This window comes from Scyliorhinus torazame, chromosome 13 (genome assembly GCF_047496885.1).
Source record: "Scyliorhinus torazame isolate Kashiwa2021f chromosome 13, sScyTor2.1, whole genome shotgun sequence".
NCBI lineage: Eukaryota > Metazoa > Chordata > Chondrichthyes > Carcharhiniformes > Scyliorhinidae > Scyliorhinus > Scyliorhinus torazame.
Genome location: NC_092719.1, coordinates 74,651,267 through 74,663,577, shown reverse-complemented (window position 1 = coordinate 74,663,577; position 12,311 = coordinate 74,651,267). Strand labels below are relative to the sequence as shown.

The following is a 12,311-nucleotide window of genomic DNA, read 5'->3' as shown; positions in this document are numbered from 1 at the left end:
TACTGAGCGAGGATGTCGTCAATGCCAGCTTGAAGATCCACGTTGGAGGATGTCGTTGAATAAACCCGCTGCACCAGGTTTAGCTTTTTGCAGGCATGCGTGCCCAGTAGTTGTTAGGTACACTGGTCTAACACTGGCTGTAACTGGATGCAGCTTAGATCAGAAAGATACTCCAGACCTTGAAGTTAGTTCAATCTGGTTTATTGAACTAATAGCACAGTTAGCACAATTCTCTGTGAGTTCGACTCTCTGCTAACTTAAGTGTGGTTACTCTGTCTGACTGAACCAGACTAGCTATTAGCCATGTGGTGGAGGCGTGAGATTATAACAACACCCTTGACTGACTCTCTAGATGTTCATCAGTGGAAAGAGGCGGAGTGTGAGTGCCTCGTGCCTTTTATAGTCAGATCCCACCCCTGAGTGTCCTGCCTGCTTATTGGTCATGTCCTGTTCTCTGTGTCCATTAGCTGCTTGTTTGTATATCGTTATGTGTGTGTCACCACCTTCAGAGCCTCCCAGACCAACGACTATGAGATCTCCCCCGTGAAATTAAACCCTACATATTCCTCAATAACCTTCCCTATCTTGTCACAGAAGCTCCGATCCGCCAGTAACCCCACATCCATTCTCCCCCCAAACCTCTGGGCTGCCCCCTTCTCCAATACCACATCCATCCAATGCGGAGCTTGATCCAGAATCACAATTGCCGAATACTTCGGCCTGTTAACTCTGGCCAACAGAGCCTTTCCGACCACAAAGAAGTCAATGCTCAAAAACACCTTGTGTACCAGGGAGAAAAACGAATACTCCTGATCCCTTTAGTGTAAAAATCTCCACGGGTCCACTCCCTCCATTTCAGTTATAAACCCTGCCTGCGCCAACTGGGTCAGCGGTCGCGGCTGGGACCTGTCCACCCTCGGTTCCAGTACTATGTTCCAAACACCCCCTACCATCAGCTCATGGGTATCCAGATCCGAATTGGTACCCAATGTACTCTTCACGAACCCCCATTGTCCCAATTGGGGCTATAGACGTTTACCAATGCCACCATTCTCCCCTCCAATGCACCCATCACTATCACGTACCTACCGTCACTATTGTGTACCTGCCGTCACTATCACGTGCCTGCCCCCCTGATCAGCCACCACCATCTGAAACCTTACCCTCTTGCCCACCAAGATGGCCAACCCCCGAGCCCTACTTTTGAACCCCGAAAGAAACACCAGGCTCACCCAGCCCTTCCTAAGCCTCATCTAGTCCTTCACCCTCAGATGGGACTCTTGCAGCATCCCCACATCAGCTTTTAAACTCTTCAAGTGTGCAAAAGCTCTCCTTCTCTTCATCTGCATCACCTAACCCACTCACGTTCCATATCACCATTCTTACCGGGGGTTTCTCACCCTCTCCAGCTCCGCATGTCCACCATCACCATTACTCCAGATCCTGCCCATCCGGCAAGTCCCACCCCATCCCTTTGTTCCTATCGAACCCCTCCACCCCCTCCCAGTATCCCCCCATCCACTTCCTCTTGCAAACACCTCACCCAGTATCGATCCCCTACCCCCCCCCCCCCCACCATTCACACCTCCTGGGTCCTTCAAAATCTGTTCGACCAGGCTCCAACAACGAAGGCTCCTCCCCCCCCCACCACACTCCTGTTCACTAACCAACGTAGGTTCTGACCCCTGCCAGGGACCCCCATTCCTCCTCCTCAGTAACCCGGCCCCACATGCCCAAAACCCCACCTCCCATAAGCCAAGAAACAATACGGTACCGCACCCATGAGGAAAAAGGAAAACCAAAACCCAAAACACATGTCAACAAACCCCCCCCCCCCATTCAAGAGACAGAAAACAAACCCCAATCAAATGGAAAACCCTCAATAAGAAAAACACCATCCCCGTCCCCACCAACCAAATCCAAATCTCACCTCTCATCTCAGTCCCAGTCCTTCAGCCTTAATAAACGCCTCCGCCATCTCCACCATCTCAAAATAAAAATCCCTCGAATTGTGAGTCACTCTCAACTTCGCAGGGTTGAACACTCCAAATCTCACTCCGCTGCCATACAATGCCGCCCTCACCAAAGGCCTTCCAAAGGCCGTCCGCTTTCTCGCCACCTCCCGCCATCAGGTCTTGGTATATTCATATACCAACGCCTTCCCACTTCACATCTCGTCTCCGCTTCGCCCAGCTCAGGAATCATCATAGAATTAGAATCATAGAATCATAGAACTTACAGTGCAGAAGGAGGCTATTCGGCCCATCGAGTCTGCACCGGCTCTTGGAAAGAGCACCCTACTTAAGCCCACGCACCCACCCTATCCCCGTAACCCCATAACCCCACCTCACCTTTCTTGGACACGAAGGGGCAATTTAGCACGGCCAATCCACCTAACCTGCACACCTTTGGACTCAAAACCTTCTCCATCACGTGGTAACTGAAAGCAGACTATAAATGCCTTTGATGGCTCACTTGCTTTAGACTTCGGCCTGAGCAACCAATGTTCCCTGTCCAAATCGTAGCCGGAGGATTCTTCCAACTCCACCATCAACTCCGCAAAGTACTCGGTCGGCCTCTGCCCCTCCACCTCCTCAGGTAGGTCCACAATTCTCAAGTTTTGCCTCTTCAACCTGTTCTCCAGGTCCTCCACCTTAGCTCTGAGCCCTTTGTTGACCTCTGCCATCCTCTGCATCTCCTCATCCATCGAGGTGAACTGGTCACTGTGTTGCAACAATGCCTCCTCCACCCCCTTCAACTTCTCTCCTTGCTCCCGCACTTCGACCGACCGTCTTCATCACTGCCACCTTTACTGGGCAATCTCCTCCTCCCCCCATTCTTTCAGCATAGCCATCATTCCCTCTGAAAAAGGCTCTCAAACTCCACCGAAATCACCTCAGTCAGAGTTTCCACCGTGAGGGGAGCGGCCCCACACGACGCCGCAGCCCCCGCCCGATGACCCAGCCCCCGCCTCTCTCCTGCTGCAGGACTCATAGCAACACTCGCTGGCGGCCTTTGGCTGGCTCCTTCTTTCCAGCACCTTTCCTCTGGAGGGCTTCGACATTCTTTGCCTTCCTTATGACTTTCCACACCAACTCATCCACAAACGACCCCTGAAACCGGGCATAAAAGTCCAAAATCCAGAGACTCTAGCAGGAGTCACCCAACGTGCGACCTCCACCTACATGCCCCCACCAGAAGTCCCACATTGTCAGTCAATGTCATGGGGCCAACAGAATAGAAGCAGACCTTTAGAGTCCAGAATGAATCAGAAAACTGCACTCTCTCAGTGCGGTAGCCACAATCAAGCGGCAAGTTGGACCAGCTCGATTGACATCGCCGTGACCCCCTGAAGCAGATGGTTTTCCGTGATTTTTCATTACTGATTTTTCATTTGTGTTTATTGCCACTTTAAGTTTCTGCCATGTTTTGGCAATCTTACTTTTATAGTTCTATTCATATGATTATTCGCCTCTCTCTCCTTCACCATCTCCACCGTTCACTTTTTGTTTTTCTCTGCTGTTTCTCCTTCCAGCATCAGGCGACTTCCATTCTGGATACAGACCTAGTGTTAGACTTTTGCGAGGGCATTTTAGTGGAGTGTGCTGCTTCCTCAAAACTGCTCTCCCAGGAGGAGAGCATCTTTGCCTCTCTGGTGAAGTCCTGCAGATAGAGTCCAGTGCACTCTATTGGCACAGAGTCCAGCTTTTGGGTTGGTAGACTTAATGGATACTGGCATCTGCCATGGCAATTCTGAGCTTCTTTCATTGTTTTCCTGCTGAAATCTTCACACAAACACGCAAGCTTACTGCGTCTCGAGTACCAAAGTTGATGTGCTGCTGTTGCGGAGCTTTTGTACTTTGAGGTCTGAGCAGCTTTTGTAGTTCAAGGTCTTGGTTAATAACCTTTATTTGCAAAACAAAATATGCTTTGACTTTCGTTCGCCAAGCAAAGCCTCACCTGATCATGAAGAAGTGAGCTGTTAACCTCTAAACTTAAAAGAGTCCTCAAATATTATTTCAGATATTCACAGTCATTGAAAGAAAGCATTTCCATTTGTATTTGACTATCCAGGCATTAATTATAGCCATTAATAATACATCAGATACCTTCTTTATTAAACATCCATGTTGCAAGCTAAATATAAGTTGGTCACAGGCACAAACGGTGCAGATTGGAATTTGTTTGACTCCTCAATTAATCTGCTCTTAACTTTTTAAGATTGACAGCTCTTCAACTGTTTTGTTCCACCCGTGCTTGCTGATTGCAAAATGTGATTTATGTAAGCAAACACTATTTAACTAATTATACTGCTTTCACATTTATTTGATGCATTCACATGGCAGAGCCCACATTCACAAGTGTTTTGTCCCCCGGGGGGAGTATTTTCCTCTGGGCGCTAAGTGTAATAAGAAAATAGACTTCAGTAAACAGAATAAGGTTCTAAGTGGAAATAGACAAAAACATTGTTTCCTGCACAACTCTGTCAACTTAGAAAGATTGTGAAGGTTTTGACCAGTGTTTCGTTTTAAATAATCTTTTGCAACCTTCACATGGAGGAAATGGAAATTGAGTTCTGAACTCCCATTTAGATTGAAAATTTGCTATTTCAAGAACCTTGCAGTTATAAAAATAAATCTTTTGCAAATTCAGGTAGCCCTGAACCTAGCCCTGAGCCAGTCCAATCCCTGCTGGCAACTCCAGTTGGTTTCTGTTAGCAGCCCCAACCAGATCCCATTTCATAACTGGCTTTCATATGACTTACCTCTCACTGCCATCCCGTGTTCTTGAATGAACATGCAGCTGGATATCAGCCACGCTGGATATGGACAATATGGACCTACATGGCTAATGATGGCTATTTTCTTTCCAAAGGTATATAAACAAAATAAATTTAAAAACCCTTTACCAAAGAGCAAATTACAGCTGACTATTAAGGTTCAACAAAGCATCTGAAACAATCTCTATTACTTGGTCTATCAAATTAAATTTGTAACTGCTGTCTTGACACATTTCAGTTAAGGTCTTCAGATAACACATAGCTTGATGGATGAAGTATTGACCAGTTCATGCAGTTTCATGCCAATCTTGATGCACGAGAAGTGTAAAATTACAACATTACAGGCAAACGTTGGGAAAGGTAGCCTAGTGGTTTTGATAACTGGACTTGTGACGTTGATAATAATCACATCATAGCAAACTGAAACTGAATTCCAATAAATCTGACCATTGGCAGCTTAATTGGAAGTCGAAACTAAACACAAAAACTGCTGGATTATCATTAAGAACCCTCCTGCTTCATGAAGATAAGGAGAAAGGGCCTTACCTGAGCCACCCACATGTGGTTCCAGTCCCACGCTATGTGGCTGACTCTTAATACCCTCAGGGTGCACAATAAATGCTGCCTTGCCAGAGTTGGACAAAACTAGCTCACATAATATTAGAAGCACTCAGTGTTCCAAGTGGTAAAATATATTTCTTTAAGCAAAAGAGGAAAATATAAGTGGATCAAGTCTAAAGGACCAAGTTTGCTAATTGACACAATTTTGGGGTAAGCGTGGCCTGCCGCTAAACATACCTTGAGAAATCACAGAGATGTCAAGTCTGAAAATGGAGGCAGCATCCCTGCAACTATCCGACAAACAGGCTCTGCCTCGTAATACAAACGAGGAAAATAAAGCTTTGTCACTTAGCATTTTGTAATTTCTTCTTACGTTTGTGTATATGGGCCAAGATATTACTGCACTAACCTGGTGTGAAACTAACAAACATAAAGTACAGAATAATTGCACAAAAGGGGACCAATTTTCCCAATGCTGCTCCTGGCTCCCAGCCTCACCCCAAGGGAGTGCTTGTCAGCAAATTGCAGACGCACTTCTCTCAGATTTTCCACTCACGTTGGGTAGGGAACATGCCCTGTGGTTTCCCCAATGTATGCACCCGCTGAGAAAGGTTCCTCGCCAGAAGAGCACATTGAGAAAGTCGGCCCTTACGTTGCCATGAGGTAGATTTTCTGTGTGACTTGGAAGCGTTTCAGGCAAAATAAATTCAGCTCCTCTACTTAAAAGTTTAACATTTTCTGATAATATTTACAAATCTGTGATTGTTGTGAACTGTCGATACATGAGCTGCGTTTTCCTCCTTAACTCACAGTAAAACTGGTTGGACAGTCCAGGCATTTCCCACAATCGTGTTTTAAGTGTTTCAATACATTTAAGCCCAGGTAAGTAGGGTGGAAATACAGAACTGCAATAATATACTCGAATTGCAAAACAGGCTTGATGGGCTGAACAACCCAATTCTATTCCTAGATGTTCCATTTTCAAAATGAGTAAGGGACTTAAAACTGACCATTGCAATGCATATTGTAAATAATTGTCTAGAATACGGGGTAATAATGATGGCAAAACTGTCAGTGTTCACTCTCATGATACCTGTGAAACTGACAGCAACTTTTGAAGTCTGCACATGCACAACTAAATGTGGAAATCTAAAAGTTGCTGTCAGTGGTTCTATGCTTCAGCATAAGGTGCACTGTTGAAGCACCCACATACAGCACTAAAGTAGAAATCGCTGAACTGACGAAAACTTGCTTTCACTGGAGAAATGATTTGAAAAAGTTTCACCTTGTTGAACAAGGTGTAACTGACTGTTTAGCAGTGTACTAACTCAATGATTATTGGTGAACAGCCTCACTGGCCCTGAAAAACTAATTTTTTATTTGTGGAATTCTCTAATGCAATTAAAAAAACTTTGAACGGAATTTTTTAAACTGTTTATAATATTTCAGCATCCTCCTTAATCCCATAAGTATATCCTATTTTTTTATTTTACTCTTTATAATTTTTAAATTAAAAGTGAATAATTCAGTGTATTCTGCTGCTTTTGCTGTTTGTAAGAATACTTCAATCTGATTGGCTGCTCACAGTGCTTCATGACATCACTGTTGCTGGACAACTGTGGACCCGCTTTACCTGATGTCAGGTTCAAACTGACATTGGGAAAATGGAAATCCACAGCACAGAGATTGCTAAATGTTTGTGGGCAGCTTTCTTCGAGGTCAGCAGTGAGTGCTGTCACTTTGCGGCTCATTGTCGATTTTCGGCCAGTTTATTGGACTTGGGCTACATCCTAAACTGTTGTACATCTTCTTCGTCTTCCTACAGCATCGTGTACACACTATACTAACTGCGGACATGGTTATCGTGATGAAACGGGGGAACATTCTCGAATATGATAAACCTGAAAATCTCCTGGCTCACGAGGGTGGCATCTTTGCATCTTTTGTTAAGGCTGATATGTAAATCTTCCTGAGCTCTCCTCCTGCAACCACAGTTTTTTAATGTCAAGTTTACTACAGTCTTCCTTAAAGCTGAACGTGTTTTTATGCACTGTCTGAAAGAATAGCAAAGTCACTGCTGTCTTGCTTTAGCTCAGTCATAACATTTCCCAAAGCATGTCACACCTCACCTGATGGAGAGTCCTTTTATTCTTGAGCTTGCACAAGCATTAACCTTCAAACAAGTGACCTTTTACAATTTTGATGAGCTACAGGATACAAAGCAATATTGCAGGGAAATGACCTCTGTTCATGAAATTTTATTCAAACTTTTCGGAAGTACATATGTTTTGAAGTATTGATTAGAAAGTATTTCAGCATCATGTCAGAATAGCTTTTATATTTCAACCGTGCCAACGTAATCGAGGTCAGTGCGAGTTTGAATTTGTGCCTCAATACCTATTGTGGATCATATTGTTTCAAATACTCATTTATTTATTTTGTTATAAAATAAAGTCACTTGGGAACACGAATGCATATTACGAGGGAAAATTGTCTCGGCTTAGAAATCAAAAATGTCACATTCATTCTGGACAGTAGTAGCTGCAGCACAGGACAATGAAATCAGACTCAATCCTGGTTAAATAAATACATTAAACATAAGTCCATAGCAATAGCTCTGGTAGCCCCATTCTATCCTTGTTTTAAGAAATATAAACGGTGACGATCCGAAGTGGGAAAGGACGAAATGTTACCCCAGATACAAACCCATCATTATCCAATTTGCAGTATTTGAAAATGATCACCTTTAAACAGCCACAGTGGCCATTCCACTTCAAATGTAATGGGATTATGTACCTTTAAATAGTTGGCATAGCTATGCATTGTTAGAAAGAGTTTCAAGGTTTTGTTCAGCATATAAAATAATAATTGCAGTTGCAGTATTTCAGGAGCTGCAGGAAAGCCACAAGTCTGCTGCTTTCTCGGACCACTCACCCAAAAAGAACAAATGAATCCCCCTGATGAAATCATATGACAATGAATCAGACCTCAGACATACAGCGACATGAGTCTCACATCTCTCCCTCAAAAACAAAAAAAAGTTAGAGTTTAAACAAAAACACGTGGAGAAACTCTGAAACTTAACTACAACAAAACACACAAGCATGAATAAGCACTATAATAAGAAATTGCCCTTCAATTGCGATAGAGGCCGGTGCTGTTTCCATCTTTGCAATATCTCCTTATTGGTGTTTGACTACCTGGAGTTTTGGGTGATGTCGTTATTTGCTTTGGAGACTGTGGACAGTTCAGAAAAGTCCACACAATCTCCGGAGTTTGCTTACAGGTGGCTCCTCAGCATAAACCACCTGACGCCAATTCCTTGTGGTGTTATGTGTCTCCAACTTGCACTTGAAATGAAATGAAAATCGCTTATTGTCACGAGTAGGCTTCAATGAAGTTACTGTGAAAAGCCCCTAGTCGCCACATTCCGGCGCCTGTTCAGGGAGGCTGGTACGGGAATCGAACCGTGCTGCTGGCCTGCCTTGAACTGCTTTAAAAGCCAGCGATTTAGCCCAGTGTGCTAAACCAGCCCTTCTTAAGTCTTAGGATGCAGCACACTCATGCATAATCCAGCACTCCAAGTACTCTGGCCTAGCAGTCTCATCTGCACTTTATCTGAAGGGTGTATCGTGCTTTAGTACTCCCATCATGGTGATACTGCTAACATTGCTCCATTCTGAGAAACGCCTGAGTATCATCTTCAGTTGAATGTTGAGGCTGTGGGAGTCCCTGCTACAGGGAAGCAAGGCCTTGCATTCAGGAGTCATAAATCTCTGTGTTTGTACCTTTCTACCTCCCCCTTCACATAGTGTGTCACACCAATCTAATAGAGCTACAAATTCTGATTGACCAAACTCATTGCAGTTTGAGAGGATTTGCTTCACAGTCTTGGTGTCATTCTCAGTTTTGCCATTAGATTGCCGGCTATGAGGTAATTACATCACATGTTCAAATCCCCATGCATTAACAAACACAGCAAGTTTGGCAGATACAAATTGTGGATCATCCATCGCTCGGACAGATATACCAAATCTCAAAAACATAGTCAGAATTCTCCAGCTGTTGGGATTCCCTGTTCCCACCGGCAGCGCACCCCCACCTGCGGGTTTCCCAGCTGATTGGGGTAGCTTGAATGGGAAATCCCATTGACAAGTTGCAGGAGTAGAGAATCCCACCACCGAGAAACACACGGCTGGGGGACTGGCGAATCCAGCCCCATATCTTTTGGAGATCTCTCAAGACATTGTGCATATTAACAGAAGTGAGCTAAAGAGAGTCACTGTAATAGTCACACACAACAAACAGGGCATGGTTACATAACTCACAAAGATCAGCCTCCACTAAAGCCTCGTCATAATCTCATGCTGTAGTAATAGCTGCTTACTTGGGGAACTGTGCTGACAATCGTGAAGGCACCATGTAGGTTTATATTTACATATTCAGTAGTCAGAGAATAATGCTATTGCTTAATAGCCTTTCAGATCAAAGCAAATGTGGAGTGTACAGCTCTTCTTAAAGACGACTAGCATCAAACTGACCCACGAGATTGTCGTTGCCACGGGAATTATGCTGTCCTGTCTGACCAGGCAAATTCAAAGTTTCCTTAAGTTTATCCGTTGATCCTTTTCCATGGTATTTTGCTGCTAAATATTTGCCCTTTCTGCAATTGTTGCAAATCTTTCCAAAGGTTGGGCATAGCTGTCTCTCATGGAGCCCATGTTTCAACCAAATGTTCCAGCCCTCACAGGTCCTTGGGGATTCTTTCACATTTTATTGAAGCTTGCCTTTGTTGCACCATTGGATTTCATGCCTTTACGCACCGCGCTCAATTTTTTGTCCCCCCCAAATCCCTGATGACTTTGAATTGTAACGCCAACTGCAACTGCTTGACTAACCTCACCACCTTTAACAAGGTTTGATTAGTTTTTTAATGCAGTTTCTCACACACCCTTGACTCTGCAGTCCCCAACACAAGGTGGCCTTGGAGTATCTTATCAACATTTATGGTGAACTCACAACATCTGGTGAGCTTTTGCAGTGCTGTACTGGTCATATGTTTTACCAGTTTGTTGCATTCTCCTGTTGAGCAAATGACTCGGAAAAGGAATGTTCCTGTGTGGTTGGCAATACTGAGAGAAATTCCTCAGCAGCAGCTTTATCTTATTCCTGTCTCTACCTACAACCCAGTGGATCCATGTGCCTTGGTCATTGTTGTTCTTTCCTAAATGTGACCACCTGCAGCTGTTTCAACCCCTGGTTAAGTTTTGTTTTCCCTGGCCCATGAAAATCTCCTCCATTTTTCCGCAGCGTGGATTTTGAGAACCAGAGGTGGTGATAGAGCACCATCTGACACTGTTGTGTACACACTTTAACTTTCGACCAACTTTAAAAACTGTGCCAGCTGCCCAAATGTCCACCAAAATAGTGAAAATCTCTAAACAATCGCCACCACTGCCGCCACCATGTGATGATGTCACCTTAAATAGTGAGCTCAGCCGTAAGTTCAAAGATAAATTCATTCAGGTGATGCGGCTTCAAACATTGCCACAGATACTTAATTTGATCCTCTCAGGGCAGGCATTGCCCCGTGCTGCTACCTACACAACCTACATGGATTTCCTCATCGATTTCATTGAATTGGGTTGCGCAGGTAGGGTCCCACAGTGTTGCCTGCCCTCAGGGATATCATCCAATCTGCTTACAGTACAAACAAATAGCACCCTCTCCATTTTCTTTTCAGCATATCAAATAAGTTAATTTCCAGTTGTTTCAGAAACTTCCTAAGTCTGCTGCTTTCCTAGACCATACACACACAAACGTACATGCACACATACATATGCACATGGATGTACAGAGAGGACAAAGAATCACCTGACAGATCACCTGATGATGACTCAGATGGCAATGCATCCCTTATCACAGGAATGTCCACTGTATACACATTGAGGAGACACATAGCTTTAGTACAGCTACAACATCTTACAAAAGCAAAACACAGTGTATGCGGGGAATACGGAGCAGCATCCGTGTAAAGGAAAACAAAGCTAACATTTCAGACTTAACAGCATCACAACACTGTTGCAACATTTTATTGCAGCGGCATTGCCGTTTTGTTGATTAGCCGTGGCTGCCTGATGTTGACCATTAGTCCCGTCACTTTCAGCCTCCTGACTCACTCCACATGATGCACTTTTTGTTCATGCACTACCATGTCTCAACTGACTAGACCCCTCACTTCACACTTTTAAACCTTCCTTAAGATCCTTGATATCGCTTGTATTCTCACACTTTCAAAGCAATAACAGTCCGCGCTCCGAATAATTGAATTCCTTACTTACCAAGCCCAGGTTCGGAAATTATGAAAGACAAAGTGAAGGATCAGTTTTGAAGGAACAAGATTGAAAAGTTTTTAAAAAAATGTTTTTCTCCATTTTCATATTTTCCTTCAAAATTTACACCCCACCCACAAACAGTAAATGGTAACAAATCCAGAATCAATCCCCTTAACAATAACAACGATCCCATCTTCCCACCACCCCAAACAACGGCCCACCTGTCAATATATGCATCCAATAAAACAAACGCTCCCATGGTGGAAACAAAAAACTAAGGAGAATAACCTATAGAGTCCCCCCCCCCCCCCCCACTCAACGCCATCCAACCTCTGAAAGAGTACCGTACATGATACCCAAGAGTTGTAAACACCGCCTCCTCTCCAACTCCTCCCGTCCACTGCCTCTTGTAAAACTCCTCCCCCCAACCTCAGTTCCTTCCCCCCCAACTTTCCACCCCGGCTAGACCACTCGGACCCCGTTCTGTCAGGCTCCGATGGCCGCAGCCCCTCCCCCACCTCACTCCCGTTCACTGGCCGGCTTAAACCGGCCAGCGTGGAGGCCCCCACCCGGGTCCCTTGCCCCCTTGTCCAGCCCTAGGAAAGCCCAGAAATGCCCTTTTAGCACACAAACCC

The 12,311-nt window shown here is 44.6% G+C and overlaps 1 protein-coding gene across 3 annotated transcripts in view; it reads left to right on the top strand.

Moving 5' to 3' along the window:
• Nucleotides 1-11,983, top strand: part of LOC140388118 (ATP-binding cassette sub-family C member 9-like) — a 299,102-nt gene extending 287,119 nt beyond the window's left edge. For 2 of the 3 annotated variants that reach the window (XM_072471781.1, XM_072471779.1), the window contains one exon: nt 7,167-11,983. In XM_072471781.1, coding sequence (XP_072327882.1) covers nt 7,167-7,304 — 138 coding nt within the window. In that variant the 3' untranslated portion in view covers nt 7,305-11,983. Of the gene's footprint in view, nt 1-3,535; nt 3,713-7,166 lie in introns of all 3 variants that reach the window. The other variant, XM_072471780.1, reaches the window with a different exon arrangement.
• Nucleotides 11,984-12,311: the final 328 nt, after the last annotated feature.